Here is a 20479-nt window from a genome sequence, read left to right as displayed (position 1 = left end):
CTTGTGGTTGTCGTTCGTCAGCGAGAGACCTCACCGGCTCCATTTTCCTTTCACTCAGGTCATGGAAAATAGAGTTGCGTTTTCTCTTTGGATAGTGAGAAGCCACGGGCTCATCCTCAGCATCTCCCATAATCTCGTCATCGGCTTCAGATGCTGGCCGAAGAGGTGACGACTTGCGAATACCGTTAGTGCGAGCGCCCACTACTATCTCGTCCTCGAGTTCGTTGAAGTCGACCCCTGACGGAGAATGTACAGTGCTCGCCGGCTCACTTAGCTCGCTTTCAACATCTGCGTCGCCGATGGAAATCTTGCGACCGTTGGTCTGTCTGTGAGGGTGAGTTAGATGTGATTCATTGGCCAGCGCTATATTCTGAAACACAGGGTGGTATAAGACAAATGCATTGAATCAAGTCAATCACTGCTGAACTCAGGCAGAAAGTAAGATGCCCAACGACCACTCGATCTAATAAAGCATCGGTGTATATAGTATAAGAAAAGATGCGGGCTGGGGCTGACGGGATCCCGAATCCATCGTCAAGTTGAGGTGAGGTTTGTTAGGTTGATGAAGCCTGACGTGGTTGCAGGGGTGTATAATATCCAGTACGAGGTGAAAGATGACGATGTTACAGGGGCAAGGATGTGAGACCAAAGGGGGAATGGGAAGAAGAGCTGGGGTACCTAAGGTCTTTTACAGAAACCATAGTCTTGGGTCCGCACCCTGAGGGTGAATGTGAGAGTGTGTGGTTGGCTCCAAAATCCTCCTCTTTCTCATTACAAGGTCAAAAGAATAGTTGAGTTTGCCAAAAACTTTGAAGGATGAGGGTGTATGTTGAGACAAAACACAAGCAAATAATACCAAAACAAAGATGAAAGCATGAGCAGGAAAGAAGGTTTGAGCTAGGATAAAACAAGAGAGAGAGAGAGAAAGACAATCGCTGCTGCCAGTTGTCATTGAAGCAGGAAAGTTGCAGTGCAGTTGCAGCTACATCTCCAACTAAAGAGTGTGAATGCAACTTGCGGCAGTGAGTGATTCAGCCTATTCGGTTCATGTTGGGCAACATTCGACACCGCTTGGGATCAAATCCTGTCACTTCCTTGATTCGTCGACGGTGATTAGATTCAGAGTCACCGTATCTTTCAAGAAATCACGATGAGATACAGTCAGGCCAGATGCAGTCAACAACAATTGCCCTTGTGTTGACAAATCGGGCAATGCCAACTAACTTAGGCCGTAAACCCTTGTTCGAAGCCACGCCACTCGCTCACTCTCTGGCTCAATCACTTGACTGGCTGAGGACGCGAAGGCATGATGGCGAAGCAATCCAACACGACGTGAATGTTTTGATGAGTTTGGGGAGGTTTGAGGATAGAGAAAGAAAGAGCAACAACCCATGACAATGGAAATGTGACTTGCCTTGGTGATGCACTTATAGCGGCAGACGGAGCAGCAACTGGTGACCTACCATTAGCAGTACTAGGTGAATGCGCGTTCGCCGGTGATGGAGCGCGATCCTTAGTAACTGGAGCTGGAGTTGAAGCCTTTGGTAATGGTGATGGCGGCATGGCTGCTGGTGGTGATGCGGCTCTGGGCGCTGGGGCAGCAGATATACCAGTTGTTGCAACGTTAACAGGCGCGCTCTCAACCAAAGGGCTCTTAACCTTTATGACGAGGGCAGAGTCTGGCGTTGGAACACCAGCTGGTGATGCAGCTCCAGAAGTTGACGGCTTGGGAGCACCAGAAGAGAGCGCGGGTGATATGGGCTCAGGTGGCGCAACCGGCCTGGGCTTGTCGCTGTCCGTATTTTCCATGACGCGACTTGAGCAATATCTCACTTGGTTATACTGGAGCGCGAAAGAGTTGTCGTTAGTTGACTGGCTTCAGTTGATGAAAATGTAATTGGGTTGACCGTTGGGGAGATTTAGAAGGAAAAAAACGGGAGACAGAGAATTAGGTGATGGCGCGTTATCAAAAATCGAGTTTAGGTAGTTGCAAGAAAAGAAGTGAGTTGACTTGCGCGTCAATGGTCGCAACTCAGGTTGCCAATTAATTACCTTGGGTATTACCTGAGGCTAAGGTGAGGTAAGGCAAGGCAGAAGACTAACTAGTACAGCCACTGCCACAGCTTGGGAGGTGAGATGAAATAAATTAAGGTCACCTCAGGTAAAGTTGAAGTGGATGGCGTCGGGAAGCAGGAATGGGAGAGTCAAGACCAACACCCTGGTTGGTTGAGGATCTGATTCTGGAATCTTAGAGCCGGGGGCCCAGGGCTAAAGACAATAAGCGCAGTTCAACTTGGCAGATAGGAAGTTGACGAGTAAGGACAAGAGAAGGGATTACGTACAGGATAACTCAGAGGTAGTTGTACGAGTTGTGTAGAGACCGAGATCCATCGAGGAGCAAACTGAACTCAACGAGTGAGAGATTGTCAAGTTGACGATGAATAGTTGAGGAAGGGGAATAGGTAGGAAAGGGATAAGTTAAAGTTAGGTTGAGAACGGAGAATGAATAGTAGACATGGAAGTCCAGGAATCTCAAAATGGGGGCGTGTGGGGCATGCAAAGAGCTAAGGCAAAAGTCAACAGTTACCTTACGTCGTAACGGAATTGCCAGGGAGCCCGGAAGAGAAGTTGTGTGGAAACGGTAGAAGAAAAGAGTGGGTTTATAGATGCCTTGATTGAATCTTACGAAATGAATCAATGACAAGGCAACGCTATCAGTTGAACCCTTGGAGGCGAGAGTATTTCATGCTGAACTTGTTCTGCAACTGTATCAGCACTGACACGATACTGTTGTGACTGATCCATTACTCTAAACATCTCCCTTGGTAACTAAGATTGGCTCTTGGACTTAAGACCTTGGCTCACCCCTCACTGAACTGGAGTGAGTGACTGTGCCTTCGATTCTCATTCTTCATTATTGGAGATTTACTGCATCAACATGGCTTGTTCTGATTGGCCACGAGAGTTGCCAGCCTTGGATCAACATCACACTTAGCTGCACCAAGAGCAGCAACAACGAACCAAGATTGGAACGTCAAGGTTCATTGCGTTTATCAGGTAACTCGAGGTCAGCTCTGCACAATCTCGAATAGTCAGAAAGGTAGTTGTGCAGTTGACCATGGAGAAGTTCCGTATAAGCCATCAGTTCTTCCACCCTTCATCTCCCTTTCAACCATATTTAACTTTTTATACTCACTCATCATTTCTGCTCTGGTTTTTTTCTGACCTCTTTCTCTGATGATGAATCCCCTTTCTTGTGGTTGCGAATGTTCACTCATGAAACATCTCATAGGTGGACGCTTTAGGCCAGCTCATGCAATACTACATACACGCCTATGAACATCCTCAGTCACCCCCATAGGTTCACAGTCTCTTAGATAAGGTGTTGTCAAGTTCTGGACTCGACGCGACTCGATGTGCCGATACAGCAACTCTAATCAACAATGACCCTTGTATTTTTATTGAACTTTATCATGTCGCATCATTTCCAATGTGTCTTTCCAATTCCCCCCAATGGCACCTATGGGGTTGTGCATCATTCTACCCGTGCTAGTTGACAACTACTGACGCATACACTGACACCGCTCCCTCTGAACACTAAGGCCCGGTGAATAGACGTGTAGGCTAAATGCCAAGGATACGAGATTCCAAATTGGCAACGAGCACTGTCAGGTTACAGAGTGATACAATAAATCGTTCTCCTACCACTAATCGCAGGCAATGGTTCACCCTCTGTGACTGATCGACTCAGCCAGCCAGCGCAACACCGCCCCCTAGCAGCAGCGCTGCGCCAAGACAAGCCTGGCTTGATAGCAGCAATGATGCCACGATTTCCATCAATAGTCACAAGCTCAAGCCAATAAACCCTTCCACATCACATCACAAGTCCCGACAACTCTCCCGTTCTTCTCTTCTCCTCATCGCCAACAAAATTAGCTCAATTCGGCACTTTCACGTTGTTAATTCGAAACCTTGACTTGCGGTAGCACTCCAAAAAGTCAATATCCTCATGTTGCATATGCCTGGAAAGTGAAAAGTTGAGGCATGTGCTGACTGGATAGGTGGCCAGTACGTTATGATTATGATGTCATATTTGGCTCTTTTTAGCCAATCATGTAACAGCATTGTGTTCCAGCTCTGGGCGGTAGCCAATAGAGAACAGCGAGTCTTTTTGCGGGAAAATCTGTAATCTCGCAACTTCATGGTTCCCGCGCTTATACGCACGCCCTATCTAAACACTGATACACGCCTCTCAATTTGGGCATCGTTCGTCTTTTATAGCAATTCAGCTTCCTGAGAGAGTCATCAGCCAATTCATCTCTTGGGCGATCTCACATGAATATTTGATGAGAGCCGTCCCTTTAAACTCATGACCATATGGTAGACTTCGTCGACAACTCAATTGCACCATGAAACTGCCGAGGTTGAAAACGAAAAAGGGTATCAACCCTCGAAACTCCAACGGACATTAGCTCAACTCAGCTCATCTCAACAACCGACGGTTGTACAGAACTGTACGGTAACGCACATAGTGGCAGGGCCAAGGACGGATAAATAGCACCATGCCGGTATAGCACCCGCGGCCAGTCTTCTCCAATCCTGCCTCTTCTTTGCTTACACGAGTTGATTACTGACTTCTCGTCAGCGTCGCTCCATCTGGAGGTCGCCGAGACAGTCAAGCAAGATATCTAGTACAAGTGCTTACGAAAGAATGAGTTTCTAAGGACATGTTTACAACAATGACGCCAAGTGCGAAAAGACTCTGATCATCTACATATTTTCCTCAAAAGACTTGCGAAACTTCAACTCATATTACATGACTCGCTTGTCATCAGATTCAACGTCAAAGTTCCCAATCTTGTAACGTAACCGGGTCTTCGCGATCGGCCCATCTCACCCACTAAGTCCCGACAATTCAACAATCCCTGTAAATTTTATTATTAAGAAAAATTGGACTCTCCTCAGGGTGTCAGAAATCTTTGAGACCTTCATACGAGGGGACGAAAATGGACTAGTCAAAGAGCCTACTAAGTTCACTTTAAGTTATCCTACACCTATCTCGGTTTTTATGTCACTGAGAATTGTAAAAGTCCAAGTTTCCCCTCGGTCCCTAAGCTCATTCTCAATTGAATAGGAGCCGATGATACCCACTACTAGGTCGTCCTGGTTGGTTATCATGAGTTACCGTGCCTCTCTGCCAATTATGCACGTCTCGCAAATCACCAACTCTTTTACTGTGTATGGTTAAGACAAGTCACAGCGTCGCGCCAATTATGCTTCTCTGCATTGTCTATCATCATAATATGCCTGTCTGAGTTTCAGAGTCTTTTATGCCGTGTTGTCATTAATTCCCTCATTTTTGTTGGTCGACTTCTGCCAAATTGAGTTGTCAACTTATCCAAATAGTGTCTCGCTGTGGTCACAATGTGATTCGTCTGTCACAACTGCACATTCGGTCTTTGGAACAACGCCACTTTCGTTCTCGTTCAAGGCAAGGATTTTGTGTTCCGGAGATTCGACGGTAATCGATTGTAATTGTGCTCGAATTGTCACGTCTGTGAAACGCCTCCCGGGTAGCACATAGTTGCGACTGGTTGAACTTGAAGACAAGCGAACCAGTCGATACTCTTAGCCGAGGGTTGCCTGTTTAATGTAAAACCTGACTCATATCTCATGTTGAAATACACTTGTGGGTAAATTACCATGGCTGCAAATATTTTCACTCATCAAAACTCTTGGTGGCAGTTTTGTAGTTGGGCCGCATATGACACTCAGACAGAAGAAACTGACAAAGTTTCCCAGCTCAGAGCCCAAGTTCTGACATTGTAAATCTGACAATAACTTGAGTACAGTAAATACGAGTTTTCACGATGATTATGAGTAGTTGATTGCGATAGGTAACTTAGTCTGTCAGTATAGCATGTCAGCCAACGAGATCACTCTTATTATAGCACCATGAGGAAACCGTGACACACGTCAGCTCATCTGCATAATCCGTTGCAAACATAGTACGATCAGGTTTTGACGTCAATTCATTCGATGTCGTTGCATTTCATTTCTTCATTGTAGCTGACATCACCTCCCCCGTCCTCGACCACGGCCTCTACCCCGACCGCGTCCTCTGCCTCCACCACGACCTGTCTTTGGTCCACCTCTCTGGCCTCCCTGATTATCAAATCTCTTAAACAATCTCTCCTCTCCAAATGCTCCTTCGCCAAATCTCATAAAGTTGACGAGGCCGCGATCCACAATCGCTACCAGCACGTTGCGGTGTCCGTGCTTTAGTCGCTGATACATCCGTCCTCCAGGGCCCTTCCAAGCCTCATTGGGTGGGTCGTAAGGTGTAGATTCTAGAAGAGCTTCGATTTGTTCGAGCGTTGGAACGCATGTATCGCTTGCGTCAACCACCGCAAAGCGGAAATCAGGTGGTGGTGGGTTCTTTTTCGAGAATGGCGCGCCACCTGATTTCCATACGTGAAAGAAAACTCGCCAAGGATCTTGGGGAGGATGAACTATGGGAGGTGTAGGTAGTGGTTTGTGGCGGGGAAGAATGGCAAGTTGGTCGTAGATAGGTCTATAAGCGCGGTAAAGGCCTGGCTGAACAAGAGGTCCAGATGGGTTTCGCTTTGGTTGTGATTCTGAGTTGAAGAATGAGAATAGCCATTGCCATAGAGTCTTGGACTGGTGTGTTGGTGTTGGTGCCTCATAGGGTGGCGCGCGTAGAACGTAGAAGCCTGCTCGCTTCAGATGCGAGTAAACCTGGTATTGTGGTAATGTGATTTTGCCCCTCTCACCCTCGTTTCCGATAAAAAGTGAATATGCTGCCTCAAGACTCAAAGGCAGCCCGGCATCATAGTCGTCAGGTCCCATATCCGTCTTCGGTTTTCCATCAGCGTGGGGTAGGATATCCTCCAGTTGTCGATTTGGCCACCAGAGATCCATGGTCCCTCTCTCGATGAGAAAAATAGCCTCCTCAGGCAAAAGCCAGACTTTCCCCGTACCCAAGCGCTCCTTGTGTGCAGGTACCGCCCGTCCAATATCTTTCTGCCATGTTCCGCGTTCATGCTCAACCATGACAACTCTGTCACGTAGCCACAAGCCCTCCTTCTCGCCAGCTTCCTCTACCTTGGCCCACCAGTCGGGAAAACACCATCCTCGAACCCAGGAATCTTCGCGATGTATCCTTGTGTAGCCTAGGACATTATCCAAGACAGTGCGACTCGCTTCGAGAAGACCATCTTGTGCACGGGTGCCATGTGACTCGAAATCCTTCTCGCCCTTGCGAATAGCTTTGCTTGATACACCATGCTTGTCGAACATGGATAGGAAGAGGTTAACATCCGGCGCGTCATCGTCGACATCTTCTGTAGCAGCACCATTGGTGCTTTTGGCTGGTTGTGCTAAGGTACTGGGATTATCGTCGTCGTCAAAAGCCATGGCGATTATATGGCGAAAGAGCTTTCTTAAGCTTCAGATGATATTAAAATCGCTTGAGATACTGTCGGAAAGGGCTTCGGAGGCGTCGAGAATAATCTTCGGTCGATTGGCGTGAACTGATGTTGAAGGATAATTTTATGCAAACCTATGAGCTCCGATATTGATATTTTCTGCCCCCACCAAAGTTGTGGTAGTATATACTCTGACAGCGGAGGCATTTTTAACAACGAACGAATCATCATCGCTAACTTGGCCGAGTGGTTAAGGCGCTGTGTTTAGGTTCTAATCAGAAACCAAACCCGCAGTGGGAAACCGCGGAGGTTCGAACCCTCCAGTTAGCAAAATAGCGATTCAATTTTTGCTGTTTCCGTCATCGCTTAGATGTTTGTCTTGCTTGATTTGTTTGTTATTGTTATTGGCGAGAACCGATGATCTGGATAATTTGTGTTGCTTGTTTGTCTCTATAGGATCATGCTTGAGGTTTATGCAATCCTCTCTGTAATTATCAAACAATCCTTCCGTTGTTTTTCTCAAGTACAATAACCTTCCATTGTTTCCCATTGTCTTTCGAAGGTGTTTTCCTTGGTGCAATCTCCTTTATGTCGAGTTCAGCTCCTCATGCTCGGAGTATGGATCAACTCTACTCATGCCCTCAGAAAATGACTCATTAGACCAATCTGTAAAACTCATGGCTTCATAAGATTCAATATATTTCATTTATATCACGATGACATGTGGAACATTTACATCGTGCACTTGCCCACTGCCTGTGCTCATTCCTTTCCCTGAAGCCCCCCTGGAACGCCATGAACTATGCCCGGTATTACAAGAGCCCTATCCCCTCTTCGCCGGTTTCCCCAAAATGCAAACACCCCTGGGTATACTTCAACTGGAGGGAAACTTCGATAGCTTAGTTCCGTTCTCGCCAGGTCCTTTATTACGCCGTCGTGCGACCTATTTCTCTACCGTTGTGCCGTTACGCTGGATCTGGCATGGGAGATATACTCCCGACGCGGCTTCAGTTGCGGCTCATTGGCGCAACGGCGTCCTGCCATCTTCGGGTGAGCGTGGCGCATGGCAAAAAGGTTCTTAAAAGCCATCCCTGGACCTCCTAGTTCATCATTCAATGAATGGCTTCTTCTGGCCTCCAACCATACATAGACCCAATGCTCGTAATGAATCGCGGTCGTTGGCGAGAATAACAGTCGGCGCTGGAAGCATCGGGTTGTTCGGATCGACGTGAGAGGCGTCTTTGGCCGCCTGTTCTATAGCGTCCATCTCTTCCTTACAGGCCTGTTGATCTAACGGGCAGATGACAATCGGCTGACGTATCATTACATCTCGGGCACCACTAAGATTGACCTTGGACTGTTAGCGCAGACGAGGCATGGAAACCCGAAGAGAGCATACCTTAATAACCAAGTAGAACTCGATTTTGTAAAGGGTAGAAGTCGTGGTAAATGATGTGACTTCGTAAAGAGGAAATTGGGGCTTCCCCCGCCTGACGACGCCTTCTGGATCTCTCAGATCCTTGGATGGAAATGTCAGCCCGACGTTTGTGGCGTAACCCGCCTCTGGCATCTTTGTCTTAACCGGTTGCACCTGTTTCGAGATCCTGTTTATCTTTTTCGTAGGTTCATCACCTTCTGGGTTGAATGTGATTTCCTCCTCAACAGTCAAGGTAATCTTTTCAATTGTGACGCGTTTCGCTTTACTTAACCAATCGAGGTTTGGCGACAGTTTGATATATACTGTGATGGGATCACTGGGGCCGTAGCTCCACCGTGGTAGATTGATGCCGAGGTGTACGATATTATCGTTGGTGACCAATTTGGATTCGGGCTTATTATACATTCCGAAGGTAGAAAGTGTATCGTAGCGTTGTAAAGGTATTGGAAAAGTGTACTTGTACTGGTTGCTGTGGCCTTGCTGAACAGTAACGACGAGCTCGTAGTATGTTTCGGCGGTTCGGCTGGGTAGTTGGAGGGACGCTGGAGGTATACGACGATTCGACTCTTCGCCGCCCCGACCAAAAGGAATAAACAGAACGAACGGTAGATCCATAGCAATGATCCTCTCGGCCTCCTTTCCAGATGAGCAGCGAAAGAGGAGCTGCTCTTTTCCGACTAGATCCGTGGTCTCGCGGCGGGGAGCGCCTAGATGTCGTTTCGCAATGCTATCGGCATCGGGATGTATTGTTTCTCGGCGCTGAAGACATATTCGAACGAGGGAGACGGGTACGGGCATGGAAAAACCTTGCCCAGGGCGAATTTCGACTTTTCCTTCGATGCGCGGCTACAGAAACCACCAATGTCAGCATAACGAGGCCCGGCGCACTTGAACTGGTGAGGTAAGGATGAGGGCGTAAGCAAAGACAAGCTGAAGCTGAAATTGACGTACCAGAGTCGCAGAGATACCAGGATAGCCCACGAGAAAGCTACTGTTTGGAGGACCCGAGACCCTCACGCTCGCAGGGCCCGACATGATCGTGGCTTTGTTGATGCAGCGTCAGGCTTAAGGTTTGTGAGGCCCTGTGAGCCGAGTATCCTAGTGAGGGACGGTACCTAGAGCGGCGGTGTCGAGTGGGGGGAGATGACGGCGACGAAGCGGGATCGGGAGCGGAGGGGGCGGCTGGCTGAGCCCCGATGGCGACGAAAGCGTCGGGCTACGCCAGAGCCAGGGCGTGTGGAGAGTTGCGATGCCAGAATTGAGCGTAAATGCTGAGAAATTGGTGATGTAGTGGTGTTCATGAATCCAAGAGTTGCTAAGTGTCGATTGCAGGTTGGTGGAGGGGGAAGCTTATGGAGCCCTGGCGACGAGACCAGTAGCTGCGTGCGAAAGACGGCGGGTGCTCGTGTTGGGTCCTAGGCTCCCACTAAAGCAAGGATATCGTTTTACTCTCCAGCTACTGGAGGTGTTGTACTATTCCCAGAGTGCGGGTGTCTAGGAGGAATGCGTCAATGTTGCCAAGATCTAGGTGGGGGCAACAAGCAGCGCTCTGGTCAATAATTCGAAGCGCTGTGAGTTGAAGATTATCGGAAGACGCTATGTTGTTGAAAATGACGAGAGCATCACCAGCCAGGATGACGTCCGAAGAGGGGTTGTTCAAGCTTCGAATCGGACCAGAAGCCGGAAGAAGCAGGTCAATAAGCAGAAGTGCTTGCAGCTAAAGAATGGAAGAAGAATCTGATCCAAAGAGAAATGGATAGGTTAGGATACGGGTCGGATGGGAATGGCATGGGATGGAAGACACTGGAGGCTCAGCCTAAACGTGGAGTGCAGAGTGGAGTTTATGCAGGTAAAAGGAAGGAAATCGGAGCTGAAGCTGAAAGATGCAACCCTCTCAGCAGCCTTCCAAGAAACGAGAGAAACGTTAAAGAAAAATAGTGGCAGAAGTATTGCTTTTTCACTGAAACAATAAAACCCCAACCCGTCTGTGAAAGGTCCTAATGCTAAACGCTTGCCTTTCCTCTTCCCTTTTCGACGTGTAATCAATTTACCAGGTTCAGGGTCCTGTCAGCATTCAAAAGCGCCTTTGCCAAATCAGAACATTTGATGAAATCCATCCATCTCACGCAGTAAGGCAGTCTTGAAGACTTAAGGCTGACTGCCTAGACAATATGTGGAGGCGATGATGAGAGCGAAATGAATGATATTCGTATATGAATAAGGTACTTGGATACCTTATTCAATATTGATAGAGTTACTGTATAAGACATTGATATATGTAATGTCTTGGCTTAATAAAGTTATTCTTAATTAGCTCGTTGACCAACTCTTAATGCTCTTAAGCTGCACGGTCGTTGCTGCAGCACCCGCTTAGTAGAAAGGGACAGTATGAAGATGCTGTCATTGGATTGGGCCACCGGACCCATGTGATTGTTAGTTCCATTCTTTTCATGGATGAATATTACCTGCGTGTAACCGAGTCTTGTTATCGCTGTTGACGTCTTACAAGAGATTGTACCGAGATATATGCAACATTCTCCACCTAATACGACATGAGTTCCTCTAAATGTTAATATTTACGGAATCAGTCAATGGACAAATGCTTCATTCCTGCCAAGCATTGACTTTCAATAAAGATCGTGGCGGCCGGGAATAAGCCCAAGTTTATCCCCGCTGCCGTAGATCAAGATCGGCAGGAAGGAGCCACTTGTGGCTGGAGACCCCATCTAGGTATATCTCGAGTTCCATCTTCGCTGCTACAACTTCGATCTATCATTGTTCACATGGACTCGAGAAATACTCCTGATTAACATCATAAATCTTATTCGTGAAAAAGTCCAGCGCAATGTGGCTATAGCTGAAAGCACGTATCAATTCTAGCCAATTCTGCGAAACGCAACCTCCTTGTCTTCGCAAAACAATAGTGCAGCTCATCTACCTAGCCATGATTGCTGTCTTCTTTTCCTCTTCGTTGATCCTGACTTCGATGAGCTACCCTTGCCTGGCAAGGTTTTCTTCTGCGGTGTTTCTCCTGCTTTTAAGGTCACTTGTCTTTCAACGCTCAATATACTTGTGCCCTTGTCTTCCTTAGAGTCCATGTCAACAAGTCTTATGCCGTTGCCTTTGTGTTCGAATATAACCGTTGGACGATCCAAATCCTCGAACTCGGCCGGGCGCTTTACGATATAGGCTTTCTTATGTCGTTCCCATCGTTGATGACCTGGCATGCGATCCGCTCCGAGTACATCGCGCCGGTCTTCTCCGAACCAGAAGGTTGGTGCCCCAGGAGCCCCAGAGAAGTAGCACACTTGAAACGGAAGCATTCCAGACAGACGGGATTCATCTTGGCCCTTATAACGTGCGGCCATCGCTTCCTCGGAGACATCCTCGCCATTCTTCAAAGCCTCTTTATACCATTCGGCCAATGGTTCGCTTTGGTCTGCTGTTGACTCAACTAATACCATGACTGGTACGATCCCACCAATTTGTCGACGAGCATTCGGGAAGACTGGCTCTTCACCCACAAGTGACTCCCCGTTGTGTCGGCAAATGTCAACGCGTATTTCATACAACGCCGCAACTGTGGTTGAATTTGCAGTTGCGACTGTAGTGTGAGTTTGCGCTGGGTACGTCTTGCGGTCGATAGCCAGATAGGCCATATCGGTCTTGTGCAGAGAAAGATGAGTGGCTCCACTGTCGAGTTGCATATGAAAGCATACTCGGGGCGCCGTACTGTCATCTTCGACAAAGCACGTGCCTCTCCCGGGCGAGCCATGTTCTCTCATTCTCGTCTCATATGGAAGGACTTTTCCAGTATCCATAGGGCTAGGATCATTCAGCCTTGAGATAAAGCGGCTGTGAAATCCCTTCACGCGCTGGAAGCCCATATGAATAGACCACGCATGAGAATGGTAGTCCGTCAGGGCACTGCATGACCCAGAAGGCTGGGCCCAAGTGGCAGCCATTAACTGTTCAGGTTGGTAGTTACCATTTGGTGCTAAAGGTGCCTCATACCAGAGCCAGCCATCACCGTACATGCTATGATATCGATCGAGCCTCTCGTCTCGATCAAGGGTAAAAGACTCGTATGAGGGACAGAAGTCTACCACATTACCGGCATACAGAAGCGTCCACTTGTCCCAGCACTTAATACGCCCGGACTGATACGCCCGGATCGCAGAGCGTATGTTGGTATCGCCAACTGGACACTCACTTCTCTCGAGTGATGCTTTCAAAAGACCTATTCGTTGTTGAATCCGTTGTCGTTTGGTTGTCTCTAGCTCATCACTGGAAGGTCAGCACATATGCCACCATAGCCCTTCGAGCGGGCTGACTTACACAGGTATTAAGTTTTCATCGGTATCTTCCATCTGTGAGAATCTCTGTCTGGCTTTGTGCAGTTGCTGTTCGAGACCGGATAAGTCTGCTAACGGCTGAGTTATCCGAGCATTTTCGACAATAGCTTCCCACTGAAGCACTGATCGCTCTGCTTCTTCCAGGCGGCTCAGATTATCCCCAAGAGATTCACCAATGGCCAATGGTGGTCTCCAATCTGGAGGAATTGGCTTTCGGGCCCTCGAGGGCTCATGAGCAGCAGAGGACATTTGTGCAGATGTATCAGGTGAACTAGTCGATGCTGCCGTCTGTTCCCCTTGACTTTGCGCAGAATAGCCTTCCGCTGCTGCTACTTCTCCCATGTGAGGCGGTGCTGGAAACAGCTGTGGTCTCGCACTTTGGAGTCGCTGACTTCGTCTAAGTCTGAGGTTGATTTCACGATTGGCTGGAGACCTCCCTGGACGCTGTCCGAGCCTAGGGGCAATCGCTGTCCCTTCTGTTTGTCGGCGAATCCGTCTTCCGGAATCCTTCTTGGTGTTTCCACCATTCTTTCTAGCCATGGTTGCGCAATTGCTTTGCTACAGACAGGAGAGTAGCAGTGAATAAAGGATTCTTCAGACTTGACTGTCTCAAATCATTCCGTATGTTTTTCTACGCCAGCACACAAGCTCAATTGAACCGAATTCAGTTCATTTCTTTGTCCCCCTTACGGTTGGGCATTGCGACCATCTTGGATTGTGGCGTCAAGTTAACAAACAAAGAACTAACGGATTGCAAACCTTTCACTTCATTCTAAACACCCAGCGTGATTAAATCTCCGCCGCAATTTTGTCCTAGTGAGTATGTTTTTGGCTTTCTTATGCGGGAGCTCTGTGCTCAATGCGGAGCGGGCTTGCCGACTTCTTTGTTAAACTTACTGTGAATGAGATGATGGAAGGTGTCAATGCCCATGCTGGCTGTCCCTGAATGCATTCCTTTGTTCATTCTAGGCAGAAGATGGAACTGCCAATGCTTGTATTGACCTGTTGAAAGAGGGGTAGATAGATTCTTCTTTCACTCCATACCATCTTCCATTTCCTCTGGCTTCCTTTTTTCTTTTCTTCAATCCGACCTGGAAGCTCACCACCTCCTTCACAGTCATTGTTCCCTTGCCTAATAATTTTTGAGTCTGATACCGTATCTCCGATCACCATCAACTCGCCATGGCGGGGCCTATGGATGAGGGAAGTGCTTCACGCATCCCAGGGCTTAACCTGGCTGGCAACCCCCCTTCAGAAGATGCGCCAGCTTTGGCGAGTAGCTCACCCCTGGCCCGTCGATCAGACAGGATCCGGGACCTCTTGGGTAAGGCAGACTTCAGCTTTTGTGTGTTAGATATACTTACATGCCTCAGAAATAATTCTCTTGACTTTCCGCTTCGAATTTGAGCGCCTCCCGCCTGAAGCCCAACAATCATACACTCGCTTTCAAGAAAACAAGAACTATAATGAGTTCGCGGCTACACTGAAGCGCTTGGTATTGGGTAGACGTCTGGATGACTTCATGGGGGGATCGGCTAATTGCCTGATTGCTGCCACAAAGTTATTTGACAGTAGATATCCCCATCTAGGCCTCAAAAAACTCCGTGATGGTATGAAACAATCTCGTTCAAAGGCGTTCCATATACTAATTATGGGTTCAAGACCTAGAGAGCGGTAGAAAGAGAGCTGGATCGGGGGTCGGGTCACGCCGCCGGTCGCCAAAGTCACCACGCCGAGCACAGAAGAAAGCCTTGCGTGAGACTCGAAACGAGCAAGCCGGGGAATCTTCACGGCGTAAGTAACATACGAATTATGATATATTCTTTCTGTTAACTTTCATAAGGAACGTCTCGAGCAAACTTGGCTAGTACACTTACCTTGCCTGCGCGAATTCGTACTAGAGCACGCCCCGAAGGCCGTTTGTTGCATTGGACTCGAGTCGAAGCAAGTCCCTCTCAGGCTGGTCCAGAAACCGCCGGCCCTTCGAGTGATATTCCATCTATCCACATTGACCCTGCTGAGCCCGCGGATAACCTGGAAGGCCAGTCTGCCCCTACCAAGAAGCCTTTAATTCCCGGTTTCGTGATTAGTACTCGAACGGGCCCTGTAGACCAAGGCAGCAACAAACCAGCAGTTGAACGGTCCGGACGTGAAAAGCTTCGCCAAGAACAGAATATAGCTTGGCTGAAAGACTATGTTGAAGCGCTTGGTGGTCCAAAGTATGACTTTAATCTCTACCCCTACAAGGGATGGAAGATTGAGCCGCCAGCGATCCTACTCCATCGTGCGAGAAACTTCCTTGCCGATGAAGATATAGATCGGACTCTGAACTGGGGTCAAAAGATTGCAGAGCTGACTGAGTACTTCTCATACCTTCTTCACAATTGGCAGGGTGAAGATTGGGGTGCAGAACTCCATGAAGTTATTGACATGCTTCGTACACACTGGATTTTTGAGCAGTATCACTATGGCAAGCCCAGGCTGAATCTCAAATTTGATAACGTGTGGCCAAATTATAGTAAGAGGCTGCCACCCATTCCTGGCGTCGAGACCACTGTCGAGAGGCCTCGAAGTGAAATGGGCGAGCGAAGGTTGCTCCTCAACAAGATTCGACCAGCCATTGATGTTCACTACAAGTTGCCTGGTGATGTTCTCGAAAAGTACATCGATCTTTATGCATCCGAGGCCCCCTACTTCTGGGGATCTGCACCTCGTTCCCAATCTTCCCTTCATGAGCTGGTCAAGATTGAGAACAACGCTTTTGAGAAGTGCGTCTTTTCAGGCATGCCAACCACCGACAAACTGATTAGAGCATCTGAAGCCAAGTTCAAGTCGGAATCTAACCGAAAAAGCTTCAGCCCAAGTGCTCTTCAGGCGTTTGCCACACTTCGTGGAAGTCAACGAGCAGCCCTCCAACAGACCTTGAACCATCTGGACAATTCTGAGAATCTTGCAGTCTGCAACATTTTCCGCACACTCATTCTGCCGCCACCCAGAATTCCAGAGAAGCCAGACGCAGGTATCCTTTTTCCTACTATGCAGGTAGCAGACGTTCCCGAAAAGGAGTCTCGCGATCCTTTCAGCTACACTGTGGCGCATAGATGGTACCTCGAAGCAGAGCGATTCTGGAAGAACTGGTCGTATGAGCACGCCGTCAAAGAATGCTATGGTCACAAGCGGTGGGAGGAACGCGAAGAACCCATCATGGATTTGCCCAAGAACTGGATGGGTCCTTTTGTTTACGATTTTTTGGATCACGACATGAAGAAGACTCTGGAGTTGCTGAGGAGATGCGAAACCCTACTAAGGCGGATATCCTTACAAAACGAACGAGTACCGCGACCCTTCCTGGCCGACATGACGCAACTGATGCTTGAGGGGCTCTCGGGCAGGCCTTGGGATGAAACGGGGCTGGACTTCAAAGGGGAAGACTTCGCCTCTGGCTCACAGGATTTGGCTCATATCCGTCCCTTGGAGGAAGACTTTTTGCGATTATTGGGCATGAAATCCATCCATTCCAACACTGTCGACCCAAAGATCAACCATCATGGCATCAGTCCTCTCTCTGCCATATTCGAACAAAGAGTTAAGGACATCATGTATCCGAGCGGCTCAGCTAATGCCGGCTCTTGCGACTTTGCTAATTTCATGGTGTCACTCAATGAAGTATGTGATGGGCCAGTGAAGCGCTGGAGATTCTCCAATGAGGAGGCCTTGGAAGAACTGGAACTTCTTGACAAAAGGGGAGTGATTAAGTAAGTCCCCTATATCCAGCCCATAGTATAAGTGATTTTCTAACAGATTAGATTGAACGAGGACAACAGTGTATCATGTTCTGTACCCAACCTTCATCCTGAGCAACGTGTTCGGTGGCTCGACACTGACGATGACCTGGACGCATACATGCAAGCTGTACAAGCGACTAGGGGTGGTCAACCCGACAATGACGATGACGACAGCGATGACAGCGATGATAGTGGTGACAGCGACGACGAAGATGAAATTATGACCATCTCAACAGACGTCAGCGTCCCAGAGACGGAGGATCTTGGTAACTACATGTTTGGTCTTCCCGAAATTGAAAACCTCCGCAGTTGGGTAGGGCTTGGTACTGTGAGTGGCAGAGACGCTAGCGAGAAAGATATGTCTAGAAACCACCGGTTCTTCCAACGCCTCTGCTTCCGACTTGGAAGGACGATAAGGGAACTTCAAGAGAGGATGGAAAGGTACAGGAGGCAGCTTACACCCGAACAGCAAGGCCGTAACCGCGATTTTCTCGACACAATGGTGTCACAATGGGAATCAGATACTAGAACACGACCAGAGTTGCCTCAGTATAACCCCAACGTACCATTGGACAATTATGCCAGGCCAGACTACGCGGAAATCATGTGTGTATCTCAGCCCGCAGATGAGTTTGGCGACATTGGATACCCCGAAATCACTTACGGATGTCAGAACCGGTCGTACAGGTTTACTGTTGATGTTGTTCGAAAGGCAATTCTCCGCGAGGCTTATGAGAACAAGAGTATGCTATTCCCAAACCGCATTGATCGCAGTGTGGATGAAAAGGGACTGAGGCTTCGATCCCCTCGTCGACGTGAGCCAGTTTGGTCCTTTGCTCATCCTGATCGCAGAGGCAAAGCACCACGGTTTTGGGATATCAATCGTTGGCCGCTTCATCTGCAAAGCGAATCGACAGCCGAGAGCATCAGATCCGGAACATTCTACAGGCCTGCTCCTTCGCCTCTGGCACCGGAACCAACCAAGGCGCCACGGATCCCAGTACGAGTTGCTACGCCTCCAGTATCACCTATTTCATCCGTATTGCTTACAGTTCAACGAAAAGTGCATCGCGAAGTCCAGCCTGAAGCCACGACTATGGCTCCTGACATGACTGAAAGCATGGACACATCCGAAAGTCAAGTCCACCATTTCCCTGGTCTTGGTGAGGAGTTCACTGTCACGTTCCAGGATCTAGCGGATTCTCGTCGAACTTTCACAACCGGGTCTTCTCAGTATCTCCTTGGAGACACGCCTCTGCAGAAGAAGTATATCGAGGATCTCATCAAGAGTGGTAAGCATTGAAATATGTAGCGCCAAACTCTGACTAACATGTTGCTGTAGGTATAGAGACAGAAGAACCACGGACTTGGACTCAGCGCCTAAGTGCTCTATTTGGTCGTAAGAACGTCCCAGTGGATCCCAGTGCGCTGCCCAGGGTCAATCCTCGTGATATTCCCCAAAGCAAGCCTCGAAGCGAGCCCGAGGTTTCAGACGATGAGCCCGCTGAAGGGGAGGGTTCTTCTGTCGGAAGCACAGATGTTGAAATGGACGAAGCTGCGATGCAACTTTGGGAAGAAACTCAGGCAGGCCCATCCTCAGAACGGCGCTCATCTCGTGCCCAAGCACCTTCACCAATTGTCCCAACGTTCCTGACTGAGCCTGATTCTTCCTCCGTCTCCCCTCCAGAACCTGGGACTACTCAGGCAGAATCGAGCAGCGCTGGTACGTGGGGACAAGGCTTGTCCGGGGCTTTGCCTAAGCGGCTGAGACTCAGACAAGTGACAACTGAAATACAGTCTCACCCGGTTGAGTTGGAGGTTATCGAGCCAGAGTCCGAATTGCCAGAGCAGCAAGAGGACCAGGAGTCAGATCAAGATAGTTTGTTTGATTTGTAGTGATATATGTGAAATATGCGACTGGTATCGGCTTTTCGGCTGTTGAGTAGGGTCTACTGCTTTATCCTTGTATTAGTTGTTAGTTATTGGTGCTTTGGCTAGACTTGGTATTTGGAGTTAGTTTTGTGTTGTTAGCTCAATCTCTCAATTTTCACCATTTCTTTATCACCACACGCAGGTAAATAATGAGGGACCGATGTTTGTTTTGCAAAAAAAGCAATCATGAAGGATGAAATTTCTTTTTCATTCAGACCTTAAGCCATTATTTCTCATAGCCTCAGATCCGACGTGTCCTAACCGGCCAACCTATGCAATGAAACACAAGGAATCGTGACTCCGCGGCACCAGTTTCCAGCTCCCAGCATAAAACTTTCCCGCTCTAGCTCTAGTATCGCTTACCCTCCCGCAGTGTGTCGGCGTACTCGTCCAGGGGACTCTTGATGAGCTTGGTCTCCTTCCAGAGGTTGGGGGTAAGGAAGCCGTAAGTGTTGGAGACGGCCACAAAGGTAGCCTTGAGGGTGTTCTCGAGGGTCTTTGTGGAACCGGCGGAGGAGGTGTAGGCGTCCTCGACACCGGCAAGCTGGAGGAATCGCTTAACAGCGGGAGAGGCAACGAGGCCAGTACCACGGGGAGCGGGGATGAGCTATAAAACTGTCAGTTTTTTACGTTCTTTTTTTTTTTCGAGGATATTCGCTTCTTTGTTGGTGTACGTACACGGACGGTGACGGAACCGCACTTGCCAGACTCCTTGCAGGGCAGGGAGTGAGGCTGACCAAGGTTGGTACCCCAGTAACCTCGTCGCACGGGGATGACGCTGAGCTTGGCAATGATGATAGCAGCACGGATGGCGGTAGCAACCTCCTTGGAGGTCTTGATACCGAGACCGACGTGGCCCTCGGAGTCACCAATGATGACAATGGCCTTGAATCGGGTTCGCTGACCGGCACGGGTCTGCTTCTGGACGGGCTTGATCTGTGTTTGTGAATGACGAGTTAGCAAGCCGTTTTTCCCCTTCCAATTGCGTATTTTTTTTTCTCCTTCTTCGATTTTGTATTTCCGCTTCGTTCTAGGGCTTCCTCGTGTGATAGATTCAGGGAACTGTGTTTCGCACCTTCATGACCTCATCCTTGAGCTTGGGCAGGAAGTTGTCGACAATCTGGTACTCCTTGATGGGCAGAGAGTGAAGGTAGATCTCCTCCATGCTGTTGATCTTGCCGGCCTTGACCAATCGACCGAGCTTGGTGACGGGCTGCCACTCCTTCTCCTCGTTCTTGCCGCGACCACGACCACGGCCACGTCCACGTCCTCGGCCGCGATCACCGCCTCGGGATCCGAAACCACCGCCGCGAGAAGCTCCACGATCAGCCATTGTGAAGGATTTTTGTTGTTTTGCGCTGGAGGGGGTGGGAGGCAAGATGTGGTCTGCGCAAGAGCAAGATGCTGCTGTTGGTGTTGGCGATACTGGAACTTTTTGGCCCAGGTGGGGTGGATAGCGCACACAATTTTTGGAGGTTCACGTTAGCGAGCCCTAATGAAAGATGGAGCCTTAATTGTTAG

At 48.7% G+C, this 20479-nt stretch overlaps 6 protein-coding genes and 1 non-coding gene across 10 annotated transcripts; 2 read left to right on the top strand and 5 right to left on the bottom strand.

The window, feature by feature from the left end:
* Positions 1-1278: 1278 nt before the first annotated feature.
* FOXG_11232 (uncharacterized protein) lies at positions 1279-2491 on the bottom strand (the record flags this gene model as incomplete). Its single annotated transcript, XM_018390782.1, has 3 exons — positions 2343-2491; positions 2053-2268; positions 1279-1842 (listed from the first exon to the last, which is right to left on the bottom strand). The coding sequence occupies exon 3, from the start codon at positions 1807-1809 to the stop codon at positions 1279-1281; it is 531 nt and encodes a 176-aa protein (XP_018249308.1). The 5' UTR covers positions 1810-1842; positions 2053-2268; positions 2343-2491.
* Positions 2492-5861: 3370 nt separating this feature from the next.
* FOXG_11231 (uncharacterized protein) lies at positions 5862-7576 on the bottom strand. The gene has a single exon (XM_018390781.1). The coding sequence runs from the start codon at positions 7435-7437 to the stop codon at positions 6076-6078; it is 1362 nt and encodes a 453-aa protein (XP_018249307.1). The 5' UTR covers positions 7438-7576; the 3' UTR covers positions 5862-6075.
* Positions 7577-7680: 104 nt separating this feature from the next.
* On the top strand, positions 7681-7778 carry FOXG_20484. The gene has a single exon. It is a non-coding gene; the product is annotated as a tRNA-Leu (tRNA).
* Positions 7779-7906: 128 nt separating this feature from the next.
* On the bottom strand, positions 7907-10742 carry FOXG_11230 (uncharacterized protein). Of its 4 annotated transcripts, XM_018390778.1 has the most exons (4): positions 10002-10742; positions 9838-9950; positions 8848-9732; positions 7907-8799 (listed from the first exon to the last, which is right to left on the bottom strand). In XM_018390778.1, the coding sequence occupies exons 2-4, from the start codon at positions 9919-9921 to the stop codon at positions 8557-8559; spliced, it is 1212 nt and encodes a 403-aa protein (XP_018249304.1). In that variant the 5' UTR covers positions 9922-9950; positions 10002-10742; the 3' UTR covers positions 7907-8556. The 4 variants fall into 4 exon arrangements, with proteins under 4 accessions (XP_018249304.1, XP_018249303.1, XP_018249306.1 ...); XM_018390777.1 differs by having other exon boundaries at positions 9838-10742; XM_018390780.1 differs by having other exon boundaries at positions 7907-9732; positions 9838-10742.
* Positions 10743-11816: 1074 nt separating this feature from the next.
* FOXG_11229 (uncharacterized protein) lies at positions 11817-13781 on the bottom strand (the record flags this gene model as incomplete). The annotated part of the gene is made up of 2 exons (XM_018390776.1): positions 11817-13173; positions 13225-13781. 2 exons carry the CDS (start codon positions 13779-13781, stop codon positions 11817-11819), a joined length of 1914 nt encoding a protein of 637 aa, XP_018249302.1.
* FOXG_11228 (uncharacterized protein) lies at positions 13273-19145 on the top strand. Its single transcript, XM_018390775.1, has 7 exons — positions 13273-14057; positions 14359-14565; positions 14615-14851; positions 14904-15035; positions 15085-16996; positions 17048-18318; positions 18369-19145. Exons 2-7 carry the CDS (start codon positions 14424-14426, stop codon positions 18920-18922), a joined length of 4248 nt encoding a protein of 1415 aa, XP_018249301.1. The 5' UTR covers positions 13273-14057; positions 14359-14423; the 3' UTR covers positions 18923-19145.
* FOXG_11227 (40S ribosomal protein S2) lies at positions 18320-20461 on the bottom strand. Its single transcript, XM_018390774.1, has 3 exons — positions 20034-20461; positions 19637-19894; positions 18320-19565 (listed from the first exon to the last, which is right to left on the bottom strand). The coding sequence occupies exons 1-3, from the start codon at positions 20289-20291 to the stop codon at positions 19308-19310; spliced, it is 774 nt and encodes a 257-aa protein (XP_018249300.1). The 5' UTR covers positions 20292-20461; the 3' UTR covers positions 18320-19307.
* Positions 20462-20479: the final 18 nt, after the last annotated feature.

Source organism: Fusarium oxysporum, chromosome 1, assembly GCF_000149955.1.
Source record: "Fusarium oxysporum f. sp. lycopersici 4287 chromosome 1, whole genome shotgun sequence".
NCBI classification, from domain to species: domain Eukaryota; kingdom Fungi; phylum Ascomycota; class Sordariomycetes; order Hypocreales; family Nectriaceae; genus Fusarium; species Fusarium oxysporum.
Note: the sequence above shows the minus strand (reverse complement) of the source record. Positions and strands in the feature narration are given on the sequence as shown.

Bases quoted from the DNA above. Each gene is read 5' to 3' on its own strand.
- FOXG_11230 (XM_018390777.1), bottom strand. From the start codon at position 9,921: ATGTCGGGCCCTGCGAGCGTGAGGGTCTCGGGTCCTCCAAACAGTAGC. The intron at 9,733-9,837 runs GTACGTCAATTT...TGGTTTCTGTAG, and splicing joins CTGGTATCTCTGCGACTCTG to CCGCGCATCGAAGGAAAAGT. The intron at 8,800-8,847 runs GTATGCTCTCTT...TAACAGTCCAAG, and splicing joins AGTTCTACTTGGTTATTAAG to GTCAATCTTAGTGGTGCCCG.
- FOXG_11227 (XM_018390774.1), bottom strand. From the start codon at position 20,291: ATGGCTGATCGTGGAGCTTCTCGCGGCGGTGGTTTCGGATCCCGAGGC. The intron at 19,895-20,033 runs GTGCGAAACACA...TCACAAACACAG, and splicing joins TCAAGGATGAGGTCATGAAG to ATCAAGCCCGTCCAGAAGCA. The intron at 19,566-19,636 runs GTACGTACACCA...ACAGTTTTATAG, and splicing joins GCGGTTCCGTCACCGTCCGT to CTCATCCCCGCTCCCCGTGG.
- FOXG_11231 (XM_018390781.1), bottom strand. From the start codon at position 7,437: ATGGCTTTTGACGACGACGATAATCCCAGTACCTTAGCACAACCAGCC.
- FOXG_11228 (XM_018390775.1), top strand. From the start codon at position 14,424: ATGGCGGGGCCTATGGATGAGGGAAGTGCTTCACGCATCCCAGGGCTT. The intron at 14,566-14,614 runs GTAAGGCAGACT...TACATGCCTCAG, and splicing joins CAGGATCCGGGACCTCTTGG to AAATAATTCTCTTGACTTTC. The intron at 15,036-15,084 runs GTAAGTAACATA...AACTTTCATAAG, and splicing joins AGCCGGGGAATCTTCACGGC to GAACGTCTCGAGCAAACTTG.